Source organism: Sphaeramia orbicularis, chromosome 15 (assembly GCF_902148855.1).
Source record: "Sphaeramia orbicularis chromosome 15, fSphaOr1.1, whole genome shotgun sequence".
NCBI lineage: Eukaryota > Metazoa > Chordata > Actinopteri > Kurtiformes > Apogonidae > Sphaeramia > Sphaeramia orbicularis.
In genome coordinates, this window is record NC_043971.1 from 8,833,447 (window position 1) to 8,858,991 (window position 25,545).

The following is a 25,545-nucleotide window of genomic DNA, read 5'->3' on the forward strand; positions in this document are numbered from 1 at the left end:
GTTCTAAAACGCCCCAAATAGCAGAATCCAGAGGGTTTAGATCTGGGCTAGAAGGCGGCCATAAACATGATTCCCAAAAATTGCTAAAGTTGGATTTGTTGCTGTTGTCAACAAGTGTCTTGGTGTTCTTGTGTAAGATTTTAACTTCAAATCATATTTTACTGCATTTCTAACGGTCTTGTTGTCTACCTCAAGTTCAATTGCCATTTTTCTCATGGATTTGGTTGGATCCTTTAGGATTTTGGATTTGAGAGCTTTAATAAAAGCTTTGGTACGTTTTTTGTTGTTTCCTCCACTTCCAGACTTTCTCGTAATAGTTTTGCTCATAGTCATTCTCTTCTTTCCATTATAAACAGTCTTTATGGACACTCCAACTATTTTTGAAATCTCCTTTGGTGTGACGAGTGCATTCAGCAAATCACACACTCTTTGACGTTTGCTTTCCTGATTACTCATATGGGCAAAAGTTTCTGAAAAGGTATGGATAATAGTGTTAGGTATGATTATGACATCAATATATGTTTGGTTTCAAAACAATTGACGTAGTGCCTGCTGAGAAAAAACAACTAAATGTTCATTGTAAATTTTGCTTCCCCACCCTGTAATAACAGTAATAACAATAGTAACAATAATAACAGTAATAACAACCCTCCCTCCCTCCCTTCCATTTATGTTGTATATATATTCAAATCCGTAGTTTTATATATATATATATATATATATATATATATATATATATATATATACACATATATACATACATACATACATACATACATATATATATATATATATATATATATATATATATATAATATATATATATATATATATATATTAATATTTATAACCATTTGCACTACATCATATCAAACCATATTTGCACTCTCCTTTTAAACACTTTATTATTCAAACTTATATGACTGTTTGTTTTACGTGTATGTGTATGTTTTATGCTGCTGACAACACTGAATTTCCCCATTGTGGGATCAATAAAGGATTATCTTATCTTATTTTATAATATAAAAATACACGGTAATACTTTATAATAAGTACACACAATGAAGCATTAGTTAAGCATTAACAAATACTGAATTCACTATTTATAAAACATACCTCTGACATGAATACTCATTAATATATGATTTATAAGCAAAGTTATAAATGTTTTACTAATCATTCATAATCATTCATCATTCAATCCTGCAGTTTGTTTGATAATTCCATGTGCTTTGTCTTTCCTTTGTTAGAGTAATTCAGACTTTTGTGAGTCTTTAAATCTCATTTGTAAATAAATGCTTTATATGGCATAGATCAGGGGTGTCAAACATGCGGCCCGGGGGCCAAAACCGGCCCGCCAAAGGGTCCAATCCAGCCCGCATGATTGAATTTGCAAAGTGCTAGTTAGGACATCAAACTCAAAAATAATATCATAATAACCTATAAATCAGGGGTGTCAAACTCATTTTAGTTCAGGGGCCATATTCAGCTAAATTTGATCTGAAGTGGGCCGGACTAGTAAAATAACATAATAACCTATAAATAATGACAACTCTAAATTTTTGTCTTTGTTTTAGTGTAAAAAAAACCCCTTAAATTATGAAAATACCTACTTTCATAAACTATCCAAAAAAAAAAAAAAAAAAAAAAATGGAAAAAACTGAAATTTAAATTAAAAACCATAAGAAAATTTGGTGCAATTTTAATAATATTATTCCTCAACATATCATTTCTACATGTGCATTATGGATCAGATCTACAAAGACACTAAACACTGAGGAACAGGCAGAAAAATGGTTCAAATTGTGCTTAATTTTCTTTAGACATTTCAGGTTGTTCACATTTTAGTGTTACAGGATAGTTTGGAAATGTAAATATTTTCAGAATTTAATGGGGTTTTTTTGCACTAAAACAAAGGGAAAAAAATAGGCTGTTAATTCTAGATTTTTTTTTGGCTTAATTGAAGATTTTTTTTAACTTAATTGAAGATTTTTTTTGGCTTAATTCAAGATTTTTTTGCTAAATTTGAGATTTTTTTTGGCTTAATTGAAGATTTTTTACTTAATTGAAGATTTTTTTTTGGCTTAATTCAAGAATTTTTCCTTAATTCAAGCAATTTTTTTTTTGTTTAATTCAATTCAAGAATGTGGAATTTTTGCACTTGGCAAAAACATCCCAGGGGCCAAACTGGACCCTTTGGTGGGCCGCATTTGGTCCCCCGGGCTGCATGTTTCACACTCCTGCTATAAATAATGACCACACCAATTTTTTTCTCTTTGATTTAGCACAAAAAACATTAAATCATGAAAATGTTTACATTAACAAATGATCCTTTAACAATAAAATGTGAATATCCTGAACAAATATGAGCAACCTTAAATGTCTAAAGAAAATTAAGTGCAATTTTAACAATTTCCTTCCTGTTCCTACTAAATGTTTTGTGCCTTTGTAGATCAGATCTGTAATGCATGTGTATAAATGATAAGTTGAGGCACAATATTGATAAAATTGTACTTATATTTCTTAACAAATTTCATTTTTTCAGGTTATTCACATCCTTTTTGTTTGGATAGTTTGTATCCTGGCCTGGGATGAATTAGTGAAATACAGAAATTACACTGAAGATATTAACAATCAAGGATGTCAAAATAATTTTTGTCCAATTCCATCTAAAGTGGGTCAGACCAGTGAAATACTATCATAATTAACTATAAATAATGAAAACCACAATTTTTTCTCTTTGTTTTAGTGTTAAAAAAAAAAAAAAGTAAAATTACACAAAAATGTTGATATTTACAGACTAGCCTTTTACAAAAAAAAAAAAAAAAAAAAAGAAAAACCTGAAGAAATATGAACAACCTGAAATGTCTGAAGAGATTTAAGAGTAATTGTACCAATATTCTGTCTGTTATTAAATGTTTTGGGTATTTGTAGATCCCCTGTGATCTGTACGTTGTAATGAACATGTAAAAATGAGAAGTAATGGCATAAATTGTTAAAAATTGCACTTTTTTTTCTTAATAAATTTCATTTTGGTCATGGTTTGTTCATGTTTTTCCACATTTTTTTAAAGGATAGTTTGTAGATGTAAAAATTTTGATAATATAATCTTACTTTTTTCACTCTAAAAACATAGAAATTAGACATAAACATTTTGAAAATGGATATTAATGTACTATTATGTTGTTATTTTAATGAACCGGCCCACTCCAGGTCATATTGGGCTTTATGTGAGTTTGACACCCCTGGCATAGATAGTCCACACTTTAGATGAGCTCACACCATAGACTTAATTAATGAGTAGTAAGTGCTTTATAACTACCTGAAATAATGAATTCCTGTATTAATAACTGTTTATAGGACATCTATCGGAAAATAAATGTGAGTTAGCATAAAATACACACTGACATATTGCCTAACCATTAGTACATGTCTGAATAGTGTATGTGCGAGTATAAATGCACATCATAACTGGTTTGTAAGTGATGCAATACTAAATGTTTAAACGCTGAATCCATCATTTCTAAAGTATGAAAATACAATTATTAAGCACAATGTAGATGAGCTGATGAATGATGAGTAAAACCATTATAACTGTGCTTATAAACCATATATTAATGAGTATTCATGTCAAAAATATGCTTTAGAAATGATGAATTCAGTATTTGTTAATCCATGACTAATGTTCTTATTAACCCTTTTATGCATGAATTATGAGAACCTTAGTCGACATTTTTTTCCTGAGTGTTTTTAGTCCGCTTTAGGCATGAAAAAACAATGTGATTGAAATTTTTTTTTTTTAAATAAACCTGTTTTTTATTAAGGTAGATTTGTTTCTTTATTGCTCTAACCATAAAAAATATTTTCAATCAAAAAAAAAAAAAAAAAATGCAATAAAAAACCCCCAAAACTTTTCAGTTAAAGAAAAAAAAGTGTTGAATGCAAAAAAAATATTTAATTTCCAAAAAATTGCACATGATCACTTTTTTTCTTTGACAGAATTTTTTTTTTTTTTTTTTTTTTTTGATTGAAAATATTTTTTATGGTTAGAGCAATAAAGAAACAAATGTACCTTCATAAAAAATAGGTTCAATAAAAAAATTCAATTTTTTTTTTTGAGTGAAGTGAAATTTTTTTTTTTTTTGTTTGGATTGAAAATATTTGTTTTTGGTTTGTACTTGTAGCATAGTAAATGTACTGTGGTTCAATCCACTACTAGAAAACAAAGTCAAATAAAGCAATTTTGGGTGACTTAACTGGTAAAATATTCAATAAAATAATCTGAAATATAATTAAAAGTAACAAAATAAGACAAATGCAAAAAATATTTAAGATCCAAAAAATTGCATTTGAACACTTTTTTTTTAACTTTGATTGAGTAGGGTTTTTTTTTAAGTGACTTTTTTTTAATTGAAATTTTTCTTTTTTTAGTTGATTTTTTTTTTTTTTTTGGTTAAAGCAATAAAGAAACAAATCTACCTTCATAATTTTTCGTGAAGTTCTAAAAATGTTCATTCTACTAGACACCATGTGTTTAATTTTTGAAGCAAAGAATGCAAATATCAGAAAGCGATCTACTGTGTGAAAACGATCAAATCACATTTTTAACATTTTTAACGCAGCTAATCTGACGTTTTCTCACATTTTATCATATTCCCAATTTTTATTAGCAATTGATTTCCACTCAAACATGTCACTGCAGATCAGGTTTATCAAGAACAGCAAAGTTACAGTAACGGTGTGAACGTCAGTGTATTATTATGGGATGGAGCATAAGCGTCCACTGTGTTGGCTGATATGGAACTAAAACAACAAAACCCATGAATATATAAGAGAACAGCTGGAGAAGAACTGTCCACTTTTCTTTGGACAAGTGGACAGTTAGAGAAAGAAAAGAGAAAAAAAAAAAAAAAAAAGAATAACTGTCCACTGGAGTGACCACTATGCATGAAAGGGTTAATGATGAGTAAAACATTTATAACTGTGCTGACAAACCATATATTAATGAGTATTCACGTCAGAAACATGCTTTATAAACGATGAATTCAGTATTTGTTAATCCATAACTAATGTTCTTATTAATGATGAGTAAAACATTTATAACTTTGCTTATAAATCATATATTAATGAGTATTTATGTCAGAAATATGCTTCATAAATCATGAATTCAGTATTTGTTAATCTATAATGTTCTTATTAATGAGTAAAACATTTATATCTGTGTTTATAAACCTTATTAATGAGTATTCATGTTAGAAATATGCTTTATAAATGATGAATTCAGTATTTGTTAATCCATAACTAATGTTCTTATTAATGAGTAAAACCAGTATATATGTGTTTATAAACCATATATTAATGAGTATTTATGTCAGAAATATGCTTTATAAATGATGAATTCAGTATTTGTTAATCCATAACTAATGTTCTTATTAATGATGAGTAAAACATTTATAACTTTGCTTATAAATCATATATTAATGAGTATTTATGTCAGAAATATGCTTCATAAATCATGAATTCAGTATTTGTTAATCTATAATGTTCTTATTAATGAGTAAAACATTTATATCTGTGTTTATAAACCTTATTAATGAGTATTCATCTCAGAAATATGCTTTATAAACGATGAATTCAATATTTACTAATCCATAACTAATGTTCTTATTAATGAGTAAAACCAGTATATCTGTGTTTATAAACCATATATTAATGAGTATTTATGTCAGAAATATGCTTTATAAATGATGAATTCAGTATTTGTTAATCCATAACTAATGTTCTTATTAATGAGTAAAACATTTATATCTGTTTATAAACTTTATTAATGAGTATTCATGTCAGAAATATGCTTTATAAACGATGAATTCAGTATTTGTTAATCTAGAACTAATGTTCTCATCAATGATGAGTAAAACCATTATATCTGTGCTTATAAATCATATATTAATGAGTATTTATGTCAGAAATGTGCTTTATAAATGATGAATTCAGTATTTGTTAATCCATAACTAATGTTCTTATTAATGATGAATAAAACCATTATAACTTTGCTTATAAAGCATATACTAATGAGTATTCATGTCAAAAATATGCTGTATAAATCATGAATTCAGTATTTGTTAATCTATAATGTTCTTATTAATGAGTAAAACATTTATATCTGTGCTTATAAACCTTATTAATGAGTATTCATCTCAGAAATATGCTTTATAAACGATGAATTCAATATTTACTAATCCATAACTAATGTTCTTATTAATGAGTAAAACCAGTATATATGTGTTTATAAACCATATATTAATGAGCATTCATGTTAGAAATATGCTTTATAAATGATGAATTCAGTATTTGTTAATCCATAACTAATGTTCTTATTAATGAGTAAAACATTTATATGTGTTTATAAACCTTATTAATGATTATTCATGTCAGAAATATGCTTTATAAACGATGAATTCAGTATTTGTTAATCTAGAACTAATGTTCTCATCAATGATGAGTAAAACCATTATATCTGTGCTTATAAATCATATATTAATGAGTATTTATGTCAGAAATATGCTTTAGAAATGATGAATTCAGTATTTGTTAATCTATAATGTTCTTATTAATGAGTAAAACATTTATATCTGTGCTTATAAACCTTATTAATGAGTATTCATGTTAGAAATATGCTTTATAAATGATGAATTCAGTATTTGTTAATCCATAACTAATGTTCTTATTAATGAGTAAAACCAGTATATCTGTGCTTATAAACCATATATTAATGAGCATTCATGTTAGAAATATGCTTTATAAATGATGAATTCAGTATTTGTTAATCCATAACTAATGTTCTTATTAATGAAGAGTAAAACCATTAAAACTTTGCTTATAAAGCATATATTAATGAGTATTTATTTCACAAATATGCTTTAGAAATGATGAATTCAGTATTTATTAATGCTTAACTAATGTTCTTACTAATGATGAGTAAAACATTTATACCTGTGCTTATAAACCATATGCTAATGAGTATTCATGTCAGAAACATGCTTTATAAATGATGAATTCAGTATTTATTAATGCTTAACTAATGCTTCATAGTGTGTACTTATTATAAAGTGTTACCAAATACGCTTCTTTCAATTTGCCACCCACACCTTCTTGTCTGTAAACTGTTCAACCAAAACAGCAAAACAAAGACCTACGGGGGGAACGTGTGACTGACATGACAACCCATGTCCGAGCAGACATCAAAAGCACAAGCTGTGACAGTAATAGCGGCCTTTTCTTCAGATGACCCTGTTACTTTTATGAGTTACGTCTCCCCTCACCTTGACAGAGTCACAGATGACTATTTCAGCTGAGACCCAGTTAGTGACACTGTCAGCGTATGTGAGCAGCTGCTGAAGGTAGCTGTCGGACGGAGGCCCCTCCAATACAGGCGTACCGCTGCCCTCTGCTGGCGGCGTGTGCTGAGACACATTCCTACAAGGGTGAGGAAATAAACCGACAAGACGAGGTCAATTTATAGGAAACTGAGTTCATTTTGGTATCTTTGGTGGCGGCTTTTAGACCCAAAAATAAAAGAGAAATTTCAACATATTTCCCCCCAGGATGTACCTAATGATGACTGAAGATAAATGCAAAAAAAAAAAAAAAAAAAAACTCTTTCTCTGAGCCAGGGGTGTCAAACTCTTTTTAGTTCAGTTCCACATCCAGCCTAATATGTTCTAAAGTGAGCCGGACCAGTAAAATAATATAAATAATAGGATAAGAACTTCTGAGTGAAAAAAGTAAATTCCGTAATGAAAATGTTTATCTATGAATTGTACTTGAACGTAACATAAACAAATATGAACCTGAAAATTCTTTAGTAAAATAAGTGCAATGTTAACAATATGACGCCTCAGTTTATCGTTTATGCATGTGACTCACGACTTAGAGATCACAGTGGATCTACAAATACACAAAAAATTAAATAACAGGACAAATATTATTAAAATTCCACATACTTCTCTTAAGACATTTCAGATATTCACATTTTTTGTTAAAGGCTAGACTGTAAATGTCAACATTTTTGTGTAATTTTACTTTTTTTTTGCATTAAAACAAAGAGACAAATTGACAGTTTTCATTATTTATAGGTTATTCTGATAGTATTTTACTGGTCTGACCCACTTTAGACTGAAATTACCTGAAATGGTTTGAACATCCTTGATTGTTAATATCTTCGGTGTAATTTTTGCATTTTACAAATTCATCCCAGGGGCTGGATTGGACCCTTTGGCGGGCCGGATTTGGCCCCTGGGCCGCATGTTTGACACCTGTGCTCTAAGCTATCCCAAAGTTAATGAATTTTTAATCAAATATTAGGGCCAAAAATACAAACCAAATTGGGCCATGAAAAAGTACTAAGGTGTCAGTGCATTTGATCTGGAAAACATGGCTAAAAATGGTCTTATATTGGTATTTATATATATGTATATATTCTTTGCATGGAGCCTATCCCAACTGCAGGGTCAGAAAACGAATAAAAAAATGAACACATATCCACTTTATTACAGAATTTTCTTTCCTGTACATATGTGATTTTACTTTTGGTTTTCAGGGTAATTTTTTTTTTTTTTAAATTCTTTTTTTTATTTTCATTGTGGGTTTGGTTCTTACACAGCTTGTTAAAAAAAAAAAAGAAAAATGCTAAGTGTGCCTCTGAATTCAGGGTTTTTTTCTTTTGTTGTTTTATTTTTGACAGGACAGTGACTTATTATATCTTTGTCAGATTTGTACTGCCTGAATTGTTGAGTTTGTCGCTGTTGTGCCATACTTTTCAATAATTAAAAAAAAAAAAAAAAAAAAAAAAAAAGGTCTTATATAGACTATAAATAAAGACAGTGTGTTAAATTTGATGATCCTAGTGGTTTTTCTAATCCAGACATGTGGGTGAATGAATGAATGTTTTGCATAAAAACCATGCCCAGCCCTTACACGGGCTTAGAAGGCACCAAAAATACAAACCAAAAATCAAACACCAGACAATAGGCACAATAGATATGAACAAAACAAAGTACTGACCTATTTAAACAAACACATCTGCCACTCTTTCCAGGCTTTACAAACAAATAATGCTAATTTATATACATTTGAACTAAACAACCATTTCATCTTATCATCAGTGCTCCAGAACAGATCAGGATTTCGGAAACACATATCATCAAACAAAGAGGCTCTCAGTTCATCATGTAGAGGACAATACAAAAGAAAATGTGATTCATTTTCCACTTTCCCCAAATCACACAGTCCACAAAGTCTGTTTTCTTCTAGGGTTTGGGTAAATCTCCCAGTTTCTAGGGAAGGATTCCTGTTTGCAACTGAACAATTAGGGACCTTTGGTTCCTGGTCAAATTTGCGTGATTCCATAACAAATGCCCACAAGACAACTGCCCACAACCTTAATGAAAAAAAGAGACAAATGCCGGCAATTTGTATTCAGTTGTTAAGCAACATACATTGTTACTTTAATTTGAATTAATCAATACTAATAAAACACTGAAGTTTTTCAAAGGTGATGGTGATTGATCTCAGTATTTACATAATTCTTAGAGGTTTCTTAAAAAAAATGTCTGAAAAACAAAATCCTACAAACAATTTTCTCTTTGATTTATTATCTATTCATTAATTAATTAATTCATTCATTCATTCACTGAACCTGCTTCATCCTCACTAGGGTCATGGGGGTCGCTTGGAGCCTATCCCAGCTACTTATGGGTGAAGGCGGGGTACACCCTGGACATTTCGCCAGTTCATCGCGGGGCTTATCTAATAAAGGCTTAATTCAGATCCTGTATCAATAATGTTACAATGACATAACTATTTGGACTATTGTTGCTTAACAACTGAATACTGATTACATATGTAGATATCTGCAGTACAGACGTACTTAAAATGTCTGCAAGATGGATGCCCATTGGCCCCTCCCATGACTTTTGATTGGATTTAAATCCCACCGCTACTTCATGCAAACCACTTTTAACTTGGATTGCTCAGTTGGCCCCTGCTCACTCATGTATGAAAACCTGGGTCTGTAAATTGGGACAAATATCCACCAATCCCCTACCTACTGACGTCCATAAAAGAAAAGTCCAAAAATGACCAATGCAGAACTGGGGGTAATTTTTCAAAATGTATAGTGTTTTTTGATGCACTCTGTATAACAAATAAGTAAAGACTGTACAATACTGCACTCACTTGTTTGGGGTCAAAACATTATCTGTGACTCCTTGTATCCTGGAATTGAGAAAATGCACTGGATGGCATCCTTGGAAAATCTCCTGCAGGAAAAACAAAAAAACCCCAGAAATGTTACATCAGGAGTAAAGACACCAGTCATTATTGTTTGGTCTATTGCAGCTTTCTGTCTATTTCTAGTATATTTCTATATATACTTTCTATTTCTAGTATATTTCTATATATACTTTCTATTTCTAGTATATTTCTATATATACTTTCTATTTCTAGTATATTTCTATATATACTTTCTATTTCTAGTATATTTCTATATATACTTTCTATTTCTAGTATATTTCTAAATATACTTTCTTTCTATTTCTAGCATATTTCTCTATATACTTTCTATTTCTAGCATATTTCTATATATACTTTCTATTTCTAGTATATTTCTATATATACTTTCTATTTCTAGTATATTTCTATATATACTTTCTTTCTATTTCTAGTATATTTCTCTATATACTTTCTATTTCTAGCATATTTCTCTATATACTTTCTATTTCTAGCATATTTCTATATATACTTTCTATTTCTAGTATATTTCTATATATACTTTCTATTTCTAGTATATTTCTATATATACTTTCTATTTCTAGTATATTTCTATATATACTTTCTTTCTATTTCTAGCATATTTCTCTATATACTTTCTATTTCTAGCATATTTCTATATATACTTTCTATTTCTAGTATATTTCTATATATACTTTCTATTTCTAGCATATTTCTATATATACTTTCTTTCTATTTGTAGTATATTTCTCTATATACTTTTTCTATTTCTAGCATATTTCTATATATACTTTCTATTTCTAGTATATTTCTCCATATACTTTCTATTTCTAGCATATTTCTATATATACTTTCTATTTCTAGTATATTTCTATATATACTTTCTATTTCTAGCATATTTCTATATATACTTTCTTTCTATTTCTAGTATATTTCTCTATATACTTTTTCTATTTCTAGCATATTTCTATATATACTTTCTATTTCTAGCATATTTCTATATATACTTTCTATTTCTAGTATATTTCTATATGTAATTTCTATTTCTAGTATATTTCTATATATACTTTCTATTTCTAGTATATTTCTATATATACTTTCTATTTCTAGTATATTTCTAAATATACTTTCTTTCTATTTCTAGTATATTTCTCTATATACTTTCTTTCTATTTCTAGTATATTTCTAAATATACTTTCAATTTCTAGTACATTTCTATATATACTTTCTATTTCTAGTATATTTCTATATATTCTTTCTATTTCTAGTATATTTCTATATATACTTTCTATTTCTAGTATATTTCTAAATATACTTTCTTTCTATTTCCAGCATATTTCTATATATACTTACTTTCTATTTCTAGTATATTTCTCTATATACTTTCTTTCTATTTCTAGTATATTTCTCTATATACTTTCTTTCTATTTCTAGTATATTTCTCTATATACTTTTTCTATTTCTAGCATATTTCTATATATACTTTCTATTTCTAGTATATTTCTCCATATACTTTCTATTTCTAGCATATTTCTATATATACTTTCTATTTCTAGTATATTTCTATATATACTTTCTATTTCTAGCATATTTCTATATATACTTTCTTTCTATTTCTAGTATATTTCTCTATATACTTTTTCTATTTCTAGCATATTTCTATATATACTTTCTATTTCTAGCATATTTCTATATATACTTTCTATTTCTAGCATATTTCTATATATACTTTCTATTTCTAGTATATTTCTATATGTAATTTCTATTTCTAGTATATTTCTATATATACTTTCTATTTCTAGTATATTTCTAAATATACTTTCTTTCTATTTCTAGTATATTTCTCTATATACTTTCTTTCTATTTCTAGTATATTTCTAAATATACTTTCAATTTCTAGTATATTTCTATATATTCTTTCTATTTCTAGTATATTTCTATATATACTTTCTATTTCTAGTATATTTCTAAATATACTTTCTTTCTATTTCTAGTATATTTCTCTATATACTTTCTTTCTATTTCTAGTATATTTCTAAATATACTTTCTATTTCCAGCATATTTCTATATATACTTACTTTCTATTTCTAGTATATTTCTCTATATACTTTCTTTCTATTTCTAGTATATTTCTCTATATACTTTCTTTCTATTTCTAGTATATTTCTCTATATACTTTTTCTATTTCTAGCATATTTCTATATATACTTTCTATTTCTAGTATATTTCTCCATATACTTTCTATTTCTAGCATATTTCTATATATACTTTCTATTTCTAGTATATTTCTATATATACTTTCTATTTCTAGCATATTTCTATATATACTTTCTTTCTATTTCTAGTATATTTCTCTATATACTTTTTCTATTTCTAGCATATTTCTATATATACTTTCTATTTCTAGCATATTTCTATATATACTTTCTATTTCTAGCATATTTCTATATATACTTTCTATTTCTAGTATATTTCTATATGTAATTTCTATTTCTAGTATATTTCTATATATACTTTCTATTTCTAGTATATTTCTAAATATACTTTCAATTTCTAGTATATTTCTATATATTCTTTCTATTTCTAGTATATTTCTATATATACTTTCTATTTCTAGTATATTTCTAAATATACTTTCTTTCTATTTCTAGTATATTTCTCTATATACTTTCTTTCTATTTCTAGTATATTTCTAAATATACTTTCTTTCTATTTCCAGCATATTTCTATATATACTTTCTATTTCTAGTATATTTCTCCATATACTTTCTATTTCTAGCATATTTCTATATATACTTTCTATTTCTAGTATATTTCTAAATATACTTTCAATTTCTAGTATATTTCTATATATTCTTTCTATTTCTAGTATATTTCTATATATACTTTCTATTTCTAGTATATTTCTAAATATACTTTCTTTCTATTTCTAGTATATTTCTCTATATACTTTCTTTCTATTTCTAGTATATTTCTAAATATACTTTCTTTCTATTTCCAGCATATTTCTATATATACTTTCTATTTCTAGTATATTTCTCCATATACTTTCTATTTCTAGCATATTTCTATATATACTTTCTATTTCTAGTATATTTCTATATATACTTTCTATTTCTAGCATATTTCTATATATACTTTCTTTCTATTTCTAGTATATTTCTCTATATACTTTTTCTATTTCTAGCATATTTCTATATATACTTTCTATTTCTAGCATATTTCTATATATACTTTCTATTTCTAGTATATTTCTATATGTAATTTCTATTTCTAGTATATTTCTATATGTAATTTCTATTTCTAGTATATTTCTATATATACTTTCTATTTCTAGTATATTTCTAAATATACTTTCTTTCTATTTCTAGTATATTTCTCTATATACTTTCTTTCTATTTCTAGTATATTTCTAAATATACTTTCAATTTCTAGTATATTTCTATATATTCTTTCTATTTCTAGTATATTTCTATATATACTTTCTATTTCTAGTATATTTCTAAATATACTTTCTTTCTATTTCTAGTATATTTCTCTATATACTTTCTTTCTATTTCTAGTATATTTCTAAATATACTTTCTTTCTATTTCCAGCATATTTCTATATATACTTACTTTCTATTTCTAGTATATTTCTCTATATACTTTCTTTCTATTTCTAGTATATTTCTCTACATACTTTCTTTCTATTTCTAGTATATTTCTCTATATACTTTCTATTTCTGGTATATTTCTCTATATACTTTCTATTTCTGGTATATTTCTCTATATACTTTCTATTTCTGGTATATTTCTCTATATACTTTCTTTCTATTTCCAGTATATTTCTCTATATACTTTCTATTTCTAGTATATTTCTATATATACTTTCTTTCTATTTCTAGTATATTTCTATATATACTTTCTTTCTGTTTCTAGTATATTTCTCTATATACTTTCTTTCTGTTTCTAGTATATTTCTCTATATACTTTCTTTCTATTTCTAGTATATTTCTATATATACTTTCTTTCTGTTTCTAGTATATTTCTCTATATACTTTCTTTCTGTTTCTAGTATATTTCTCTATATACTTTCTTTCTATTTCTAGTATATTTCTATATATACTTTCTTTCTGTTTCTAGTATATTTCTCTATATACTTTCTTTCTGTTTCTAGTATATTTCTCTATATACCTTCTTTCTATTTCTAGTACATTTCTATATATACTTTCTTTCTATTTCTAGTATATTTCTATATATACTTTCTTTCTGTTTCTAGTATATTTCTCTATATACTTTCTTTCTGTTTCTAGTATATTTCTATATATACTTTCTATTTCTAGTATATTTCTATATATACTTTCTTTCTATTTCTAGTATATTTCTATATATACTTTCTTTCTATTTCTAGTATATTTCTATATATTCTTTCTATTTCTAGTATATTTCTATATATACTTTCTATTTCTAGTATATTTCTATATATACTTTCTTTCTATTTCTAGTATATTTCTATATATACTTTCTATTTCTAGTATATTTCTATATATTCTTTCTATTTCTAGTATATTTCTATATATACTTTCTATTTCTAGTATATTTCTATATATACTTTCTATTTCTAGTATATTTCTATATATACTTTCTATTTCTAGTATATTTCTATATATACTTTCTATTTCTAGTATATTTCTATATATACTTTCTATTTCTAGCATATTTCTATATATACTTTCTTTCTATTTCTAGTATATTTCTATATATACTTTCTTTCTATTTCTAGTATATTTCTATATATACTTTCTTTCTATTTCTAGTATATTTCTATATATACTTTCTTTCTATTTCTAGTATATTTCTATATATACTTTCTATTTCTAGTATATTTCTATATATACTTTCTATTTCTAGTATATTTCTATATATACTTTCTATTTCTAGTATATTTCTATATATACTTACTTTCTATTTCTAGTATATTTCTATATATACTTTCTATTTCTAGTATATTTCTATATATACTTTCTATTTCTAGTATATTTCTATATATACTTTCTATTTCTAGTATATTTCTATATATTCTTTCTATTTCTAGTATATTTCTATATATACTTTCTATTTCTAGTATATTTCTATATATACTTTCTTTTTATTTCTGGCATATTTCTATATACACTTTCTTTCCATTTCGGTCATAAACATATTTTCATTATACATTTTACTGTCCATATTACTGAACAATTCCATTTTACTTTGCATATTACAGTTTATTTTCACACCTTACTGTATTTTTACCATTTCTGTTTTTTATACTTCTAATTGATCACGTCTGGTGTGTTTGCTCTTGTATTCTATGTTGATCTTATATTCTACTTTTGCTGTCTGTCACACTGCTGCTGCACTGCAATTTCCCAGTTTGGGATCAATAAAGTCTAGCTGTCGATCTATAAATGGAATCATGGAGGCATATCGCCCTCTAGTGGTAGTAAGACGTAACAGTCATGTGAGCTGTATGTACACTGCAAAAAAGGTGTCTAAAAAACAAGAAAAAACACTAAATCTGAGGAAAAAACATATTCAAAACAAATGAAATATCTATTCATGCAGCCAGATAATTTCCCTAGACAAGATTTCTTGAATTAAGATAGTTAAATTTAGAAATAAGCACATCTGCAGATGTATGAATACTTAAAATAAGAAACTAACTCTTAAAACATGTATTGCAATTACTTTTTTATCCATTTGTCTACTTCTTTGTATTTTATGCATTGTCTGTTTTATCCTCTACTGCACAGTGTCCTTGGGTGTCCTGAAAGGTGCTTGTAAATAAAATATATTGTTATTATTATTAAATTATCTAACATTTCTAAATCTAATGTCTTTTTTTTTTTATCTTTTAAGAACCACATAATTTGCAGTGTAGGATGTTTACCTGCTCCAGAAGGGTGAGCTGCTGGGCGATGAACTGTGCGCTGTATTCGTTTTTACTGAAAGGCAGTCGTTCTTCACTGTGGAGGCAGACGTTGGACAGATCGTCCAACAGGGAGCTGTAGCAAGGCATGGGCAGAGCTGCAGCGATGGAGAAGGCCTTTTCTTTGGGCAGAGACGGGGACGGCTCCACAACTCTGGACACCCTCCACTAAAGGCAGAAAGTATAAAATCATACTGTGAATTAAAACATATTTCTTATTTCACTGGTGTTTGTTAATATTACTGCACTGACTAGAGGTGCAATACTAATTTTATTGTACACACAACGACAGTAAAGGCTATGGTATGGTATTCTATTCTATTCAAGGTGCTTGCTCTTTTTCCAAATAAAAATTTCAGACTTTTTCAAAACTGTTATTTTTTTCCCCTCACACCTTGACTTTATGTTCTTTTATGCTTGTGTGCCTACTTTTTCGGTTGATATGTACCTGTTGTGTGTATTAGTAAAGTTAATTTTAATAAATGCATGAATGAATGAATGTATAGTTCACAGTATATTATGTTTAACTGACAGAAACATTTTCAAAACAGATGAAAATCACAAAATTACATAGATATCACACAAACAAGTTTTACTAGAATCATTCCAGTACTGACCAGTTAATGAAATCAAAGTTTGTTTGTTTTTTTGGATCTTTTCCTTGTGTGTTTATTATATTACACGATTATTTGCCTTTGAGCAAACTCTAAAACTCACCTATGAGGGAACCTTTTTCCATATTTTTACAAAAAATTCAAGACTTTTCAAGGACTGGAAAACAGTGTTTCAAAATTCCATACTTTTCAAGACCTCCACAAGCACCCTGTCTATTCTATTGTGTCTGGTGCTCTTTAACAGAAGCTAAAACACTGTCTAGTAACTGCAGTTTGCATCTTAGTGTGTGTTGTGTTTCTGCTCTGCATATTCACTCACATCATGTTCTGAGTTAGAATATGTTAAATCATCTGGAGGAGAAGGAGGAGGAGGAGGAGGAGAAGAAGGAGGAGAAGAAGAAGAAGAAAAAGAAGAAGGAGGAGGAGGAGAAGGAGGAGAAGAAGAAGAAGAAGAAGGAGGAGGAGAAGGAGGAGGAGGAGAAGAAGGAGGAGAAGAAGAAGAAGAAAAAGAAGAAGGAGGAGGAGGAGGAGGAGAAGAAGAGGAAGAAGAAAAAAGAAGAAGGAGGGAGGGGAGAAGAGGAGAAGAAGAAGAAGAAGAAGGAGGAGGAGAAGGAGGAGGAGGAGAAGAAGGAGGAGAAGAAGAAGAAGAAAAAGAAGAAGGAGGAGGAGAAGGAGAAGAAGGAGGAGGAGGAGGAGAAGAAGGAGGAGGAGGAGAAGGAGGAGGAGAAGGAGAAGGAGGAGGAGGGAGGAGAAGAAGAAGAAGAAGAAAAAGAAGAAGGAGGAGGAGGAGAAGGAGGAGAAAAAGAAGAAAAAGAAGAAGAAGAAGAAGAAGGAGGAGGAGGAGAAGGAGGAGAAGAAGGAGAAGAAGGAGGAGGAGAAGAAGAAGGAGGAGGAGGAGAAGGAGGAGGAAAAAGAAGGAGGAGGAGGAGAAGGAGGAGAAAAAGAAGAAGAAGAAGAAGAAGGAGGAGGAGGAGGAGGAGGAGGAGGAGGAGGAGAAGGAGGAGAAGAAGGAGAAGAAGGAGGAGGAGAAGAAGAAGGAGGAGGAGGAGAAGAAGGAGGAGAAGAAGACAAAGAAGAAGGAGGAGGAGAAGAAGAAGAAGAAGAAGGAGGAGGAGGAGGAGAAGAAGAAGACGAAGAAGGAGGAGGAGGAGAAGGAGAAGAAGGAGAAGAAGAAGAAGAAGAAGAATGCATTTATAAAGCACTTGTCATTCGGCAGAATCTCAAAGTGCCACAGAGAGAAGGAATAACAATCACCTTCTTTCCGAGATCTTCCGTAGAAGAATGCAGACACAAAGACTCCTCCTCTTCCTCAAAACTGATCTGACTTCCTCTTCCTTGGCTCCACATCATATTTGCAGGAATGTGGAGAACGGCGAGAAGAGCCTCCCCTCGACTGTCGACGGGAATCACCTAAAAAAACAAAAAAACAAACAAAATGAAAGTGCATTTAATCAGATCATCTGTTTCATTTAGCTGGAACAGATGAAGTTCCAAAGCTTATAGCTGAAGAACCACAAGGGCAGAAGTAATCAATAACAGCTCAGTGGAAAAGTAGTAACCTCTAGTTTAACCCTTACCGGTCTGAGTCCATTTTGACCGTTTTTCAGTACTTTTGATTTTGCCTTTATAAACTATTAGGCCTGTGACGGTACACCAGATTTTCAGTTCGGTACGTTTTCGGTTTTCAAAGCCACGGTTCATTTTTTTTTCGGTTCGGTAAAGGAAATTATTATTATTAATTACAGAATTTTACTTTTTTCACTCAAAAAACACAGAGAAAACTTTAGAAATGATATTATTTATAAGTTCTTATCCTATTATTTACATTATTTTACTGGTCCGGCCCACTTTATTTCATATTAGGCTGAATGTGGCCCTGAACTCAAATGTGTCTGACACCCCTGATCTAAGCTGTCTAACAACGTATGGCATGTCTATACTGACAAAAGTTTTACTGTTTAAACTTTAATGTAAAGTGTTCCATAATGAGAGGTGAACAGTTTATGCACAACATTGTGAATAAAAGTCAAATTTTAGGATATAAGTGTCATTATTTTATCCTGCTTTTAATTTATGTGACTTTTTTCCATAATTAGGATATGGGGGAAGTCTGTTTGGTAACACTTTATTTGAAAGACTAGTTTATAATGCATTAAGCGCACATTCATAAGACATTATAATGCATTATAAAAGTCATTATAACAGTTTATGATCATGTACAACAACTCATACCAAGGTTAATAAAGTATTATAAGTGTAGACATAATGTATCATAAATTCTGCTTTCATGTTTTATACCTCCATACCAAAGTGACAACAGTGTTTGAAGGAAGAATCTGAAGTCCTGGGTTACAGAACACATAATAACTAGGCCTGTAACGGTACACAAAATTTTCAATTCGGTACGTTTTCGGTTTTGAAAGCCACGGTTCGTTTTTTTTTTTTTTTCGGTTTGGTACGGGAAGAAAGAAAACCCCTCAAAATGTCTTTAATACATTTATGAATTTTTGAACATTTTTCCCCCAATTTTTGGACACAATAGAATATAGAAAAACAGGAATAATATAATTCTGCTGCTATAAATCAAATAGAAAATAAAATAAATTATTAATATTACTAAATGTATTTTAAACATTAGTATTGCACTTTTCCCTGACAGGTAGTTTCGAACAAACAACAAAAATCTAATCCCAGTTCTGTCAGTTCACATTCTGTAGAAAAATATCAACAAAAAAAATTCTGCATGAAGTGCAACATTAACAGGAGGGTAAACTGGTATTCTGTTGAAACAAACTGAAGAGAAACACTGACAACAAACTGAACCAAATTATTTATTTTAGGACAGAGAACAAACTGTTTAGGACACTGTGTGTGTGTGTGTGTGTGTGTGTGTGTGCGCAAGGTGTGATTTGTCTGGGGGATGGTTGGTTTGTTGTTTTTTTTTTTTTTTTGGTCACAGCCGGGGGGGGGGGTGGGGGGGTGCGGTCCGGTCCATAACTAACATAACTAACGCTGGCGTGAAACGAAAGTGAAACTATTTTTATATACTTTCAACGTCCAACTCCGAGTTCTATTCCTCTGTTATACAGCGTGTGTGTGAGAGAGACACAGACGGAACGAGTGTCAGTGTTTTAGAACTACCGTAGATCAAAGGGTCCACACAACGTCCGTCTTATCAACCGTCTCTTTCCTCGTTGTTGTCTTTCACCTGAACCTGAACTGATCCAAACTGGACTGGACTGATGGTGGAGGGTCTGCAGTCTCTTCCTTCCAGGCTCGCATCATATTGTTGTTTTTTTTTTAACCGTATATCAGCTGCTATTTCGTATTTCATGTCAATGTGTGCGTTCTTCAATATGTCCGTGTGAAACTTGCACGGATTTAAAGTTCCGCATCAAACAATGTCTTTCGTTCCTTTTTCTTTTTGTCAACATACTGTGCCGTTTGGGTACAGCTGTGTACCGAACCGAACAGGTGTGTACTGAAACGGTTCGGTACGTGTACCGTTACAGGCCTAATTATAACCATCATAACTCTAGCCAGTTAAAACGACACAGAGAACTGCTCTGACACGTAGTTTCTGAAACTGAATAATGCCTTATCAACATCAATAATAAGTTACAGGAGGACTTTAAGAGCTTTTAGTGAAGTGACAACACTGTAAGGTTATTAGCAACTGTATGATATTATAACACAAGTATGATGACGTATGAGCGGTAACACACTATGAAGCATTAACAAATACTGAATTCATCATTTCTAAAGCCTATTTCTGACATGCATACTCATCAATATATGGTTTATAAGCACAGTTATAATGTTTTACTCATCATTCATCAGCTCATCTACATTGTGCTTAATGATTGTATTTTCATACTTTATAAATTATGGATTCAGCGTTTAAAAATTTTGTATTGCATCACTTACAAACCAGTTTTGATGTGCATTTATGCTCGCACATACACTATTCAGACATGTACTAATGGTGAGTGAATATGTTATGTCACATCTGTCTCCAGATGTTAGTCTGCTTTTGTCTGTCTTGTTCATCTTGTCTGTCATTTCCTGTTTTATTTTGTTAAGTTATCCTTGTGTGTCATGTCTGGTGTCTTTGCTTCCTGTCCCTAATCTGTGTCACCTGTGTGATTACCTGTCCCTGCCCTGATTTGTTCCACCTGTGTCTCATAGTCTTCCCATGTTTTAAGGTTTCAATTACTATGAATAAAATATTTTTCTTCCATCATTCTTGGTTTTATTGGATTGTTAAAAAGTTCCAGTTTTTTTGTGTCACCCTGTACTTTATTTTCTGATATGAGCTCAAAATGGTCCCACACAGCGGAAACCTTTCTTTTGGCTTGAGGCTGCTCCATAATTCTTGATGAATTTGACGATGAACCGTGAAAGATCAGAGATTCTTTTGGCAGATGCATCCCGTTGACAGATGCGCTTCCTTATAAACACAGTTTGGCGTGTCAGTGTCACTTTGAAACAGTTCCTGTATCGGCCACGTGACTTTCTCAAAGCGATACGCGCACCGACACGGGGTTTTGTTCTATGAGCTCGACACATGCGCCGACGGGATCGGTGTTGCCGGACCCATCACTAGTGTGTACTTATTATAAAGTGTTACCCGTATGAGCAGTATCTACTGGCTCTAAATAAAGTGTCAGTCAAAAATTATACATCCAAATAACTCTATTTTGCAAAAAACAAAACATTAGAAGAACAGAGACAGTAAATAAAAGTGTTACATGTTGCTTTGTACATAAATAAAAAATAATGTGGCAGCTCTAAATCTTTGTTAATTCAAACACATACTTTTTTTTTTTTTAATAAATATGAGTAACCCAGGACTTGAGATTCTTCCTTCAAACACTGCTGTCACTTTGGTATGGAGGTATAAAACATTATGAAAGCTGAATTTATAATACATTATGCCTACACTTATAATACTTTACTAACCTTGGTATAAGTTGTTGTACATGATCATAAACTGTTGTAATGACTTTTATAATGCAGTATAAATGCATTATGAATGTGCACTTAACGCATTATAAACTAGACCTTCAAATAAAGTGTTACCGTATGTTTTTAAGTAAATAAGTAAAAATTTATGCCAAATTTGCAGAAACTTTTGAAGAAACTAACCTCAATATACCCGAGAGATTTTCTGTTCCTGAAAGTGGGATAGAATTTTAAAACCTAACGCCTCTAGCCACGGCTGATGCTGGCACAGAATCATAAAAGTGATGACGTAAAAGTCTGCTGATATTTACAAAAGCAGTCAGCTGACCTGTCCTCTAGTAAGATGTTAGAGTGACTCCACTTGATTTCTAAATGAAAAAATCTGACTCAATACACCCAGTGTCTGATGCATCTTTAAAACAATTGCATCAGTTGACACACATGATGATACATCTGATAAAATAAGAAAAAGTGGAGGAGCAAACAGAAGATGAACAGTACTGATAGAATGAGCTTCAAAGGCCACAACAGTCACACAGAATGAAGCATACAACCTTCAAGGGCACCACATATTTCCGACCCTGAATTGAATTTAACCCATGAAGACCCAAACAGCCACTGGTGACTAAAAAAATCTACTGATATAAACTGTTTAATAAGAGTTGATCCACTAATCCTATCAATATATGTAAATAATTAGTGTAAAATACAGTTATTTATCTTTTCATGGTCATCAGACGTTCAGAGGCTCTGTAGTTACCGTGGAAACACCATCATCTTCTACAACATTGATTCACCAGTAAAACCCATGGAGTTGGATCAATGACAGTGGATGGACACACTTGTTTTTATGTTCAGTTATTGATATATTTGCTGATAAAAGCCACTTTTTCTTCAGTTTTCTCTCTTTTTGATATAATAACCCTCAACTTTAATCTGAGTTTTTATGAACATCTGCACAATCACGAAATTAACCCTTTCATGCATGAATTATGAGAACCTTAATCAAGATGTTTTTCCTGAGTTTTTATTCCTCTTTAGGCATGAAAAAAAGCAATGCGATTGAAAATTTTTTTTATGAACCTATTTTTCATGGAGTTACAAAAATGTCCACTCAGCTAGACACCATGCTTTTAATTTATGAAACAAAGATACATGTATTTACTGATATACTGAGTGAAAACTATGACATACATTTTTTTTTAATGCTGCTAATCTGATGTTTTGTCACATTTTAACACACTCTAATATTAGTTATTACTCACTTTATGGAGGTAACCTTTTGTTTAAGAAAAACTGTTAATTACAGTCTAATATCAATAACAAGCTATTGATTTACACTCAAATATGTTAGTGCAGATCAGGTTTATCAAGAACAGCAAAGTTACAGCAATGGTATGAATTGTAGTGTATGGGATGATGCATCAGGCGTCCACTGTGTTGGCTGATATGAAACTAAAACAATAAAATCCATGAATATATAAGAGAACAGCTTTGAATAGCTGTCCACTGTAGTGACCAGTATGCATGAAAGGGTTAAATATAGGAAAATACCCAATTTTCACTTAAAATACAGTAGATAATATTATGACAAGTGGTTCCAGGTACAACAAACCCCACCCCTTGCACGTATTGTAGCTTATTTTGGCATCGATCCAGCTGATGTCATCATGTCTATGTGTGTGCTGATGTCAGCATATCAATTGCCTCTATGTGCCAAGTTTGAACTAAATTGAAAAAAAAAAAGAAGTTTTATACACAATAGAAATTTTGCCCATTTTAAGTAAATAGAGAAAAAAAAAAAGATTTTAAAAATTCATAAAAAAAATTAGAATTTTGACCTACTTTTCCCAAAACATAACCAAATCTATTCTGTGTCACTGGCAATCCATAACCAAATTTGGTATGAATTCAACCAATAGTTTTGCTGCTAAAGACATTTGAAATTTTGCCCAATATAGGTAAATGGGGGAAAAAAAGATTTTAGAAATTCATAAAAAATTGTAATTTGACCTGCTTTTCCCGAAATGTAATGGGATCTATTCTGGGTCACTGGCAATCTATAAACCAAATGTGGTATGAATTCAACCAGTAGTTTTGCTGCTAGAGTGTTAACAAACAAACAAACTGAACCAAAAAACAACATCCCTTACTTCCCCTTCAGGGGGCGGGGTAAGAAAGTTTAAATAGGTAGTTAAAAACGCTTGTTCTTACATTTAATATAATAAACATTGAATTTTCTGTGAGTTTTCATGAGCATGTAAATTAAATACAGAAAATTAAATATAAGAAAATATAAGAAATATAAGAAAATATGACTGACAGTGAAAAATGCAAAATTTGATAATAAATGACAATAAATCACTTAAGAAAGGTTAAACAGAGAGAAAAATTCACTTGGGAACTGACCCTAAATTAGCACTGGGTCTTTATGGATGTATTTGTTTTGTTACCTGGGTGTTGAGGAAGTTTTCTAATGTATCCACGAGGCTGGATTTCGGTGTAAAGTCCACTGATTTACAGTCCGTTAACCAGAACTGGAGCAGATCCAAACTGCGATGAAACACCTTTAAACTGTCTCCTGACATGTCTGGACCTTCTCTGACAGGAAGAACAAACAGCACAGTCACATAATTAGAGGACAATCTTTCAAACCGCTGTCATGCTTTGGATTATTTATTTATTTTTTATACATTGAGTAAGTCACGGGTGTCAAACTCAGTTAAGTTCAGGGGCCAAATTCTCCCAATATGATCTAAAGTGGGCCGGACCGGTAAAATAATAACATAATAACCTATAAATAATGTCAAGTCTAAGTGTTTCTCTATGTTTTAAAGTGAAAAAAGAAAATTACATGATGAAAATGTTGACATCTGAAAACTATCCTTTAAAAAATATGAATAAACATAAAAAAACTGAAATGTATTACTTGAAATAAGTAAACAGTCATTGTGCAGTTAAGAGTAGTCAGTGTCTTAGTATTTTTTTTAAGTTAGTATTTACACACGTGCATTACAAATACACAAAACATTTAGTAAAAGGTATAATATTAGCATTATTTATTCAGTTCAATTAAAAAAAACTTTATTTGATCCCAGGGGGCAATTCAAAGGCACATGTAAGCAGTATGATTGTATAACGCTTTTATATAACCCAAAGAAATCTACAAAAATAAAAATAAGTATGAAAGGAGGAAAAAAAAAAAAAAAAAAAAAAAAAAAAAAAAATAATAATAAGAGCAACTATGCAGAAAAAAGTAGTCGGGGGTGTTAAACTCATTTTAGTTCAGGGGCCACATCCTCCTAATATGATCTGAAGTGTAAATAATACATAATAACCTATAAATAATGTAAACTCCAAACGTTTCTCTATGTTTTAGAATGAAAAAAGTAAAATTACATTATGAAAATTTTTACACCTGAAAACTATCTGTAAAAAAAAAAAGAATAATCTGAAAAAAACCCTGATATTTAGTAAGAAAAATAAGTGCAATTTTAACAACATTATGCCTCAGTTTATCATTTACACATGTACATTACAACTTACGGATCATAGTGGATCTACAAAACATTTAAGAACAGGCACAATATCATTAAAATTGCACTTACTTCTCTTAAAGACATTTCAGTTTGTTCATACAGGGGTTGGACAAAATAATGGAAAGACCTTAAAAAATCAACAAAATATAATTTAATATGGTGTAGGTCCGCCTTTTGCGGCAA

General features: G+C 29.9%; 1 protein-coding gene across 1 annotated transcript in view; it reads right to left on the bottom strand.

The window, feature by feature from the left end:
- kndc1 (kinase non-catalytic C-lobe domain containing 1) overlaps positions 1-25,545 on the bottom strand; it is a 214,492-nt gene that overhangs the window by 14,796 nt on the left and 174,151 nt on the right. The window contains exons 25-27 of the mRNA XM_030156898.1: positions 16,206-16,412; positions 10,237-10,319; positions 7,323-7,476 (exon numbers count right to left, since the gene is read on the bottom strand). Of these exons, the coding sequence (XP_030012758.1) occupies positions 7,323-7,476; positions 10,237-10,319; positions 16,206-16,412 (444 nt within the window). The remainder of the gene's footprint in view (positions 1-7,322; positions 7,477-10,236; positions 10,320-16,205; positions 16,413-25,545) is intronic.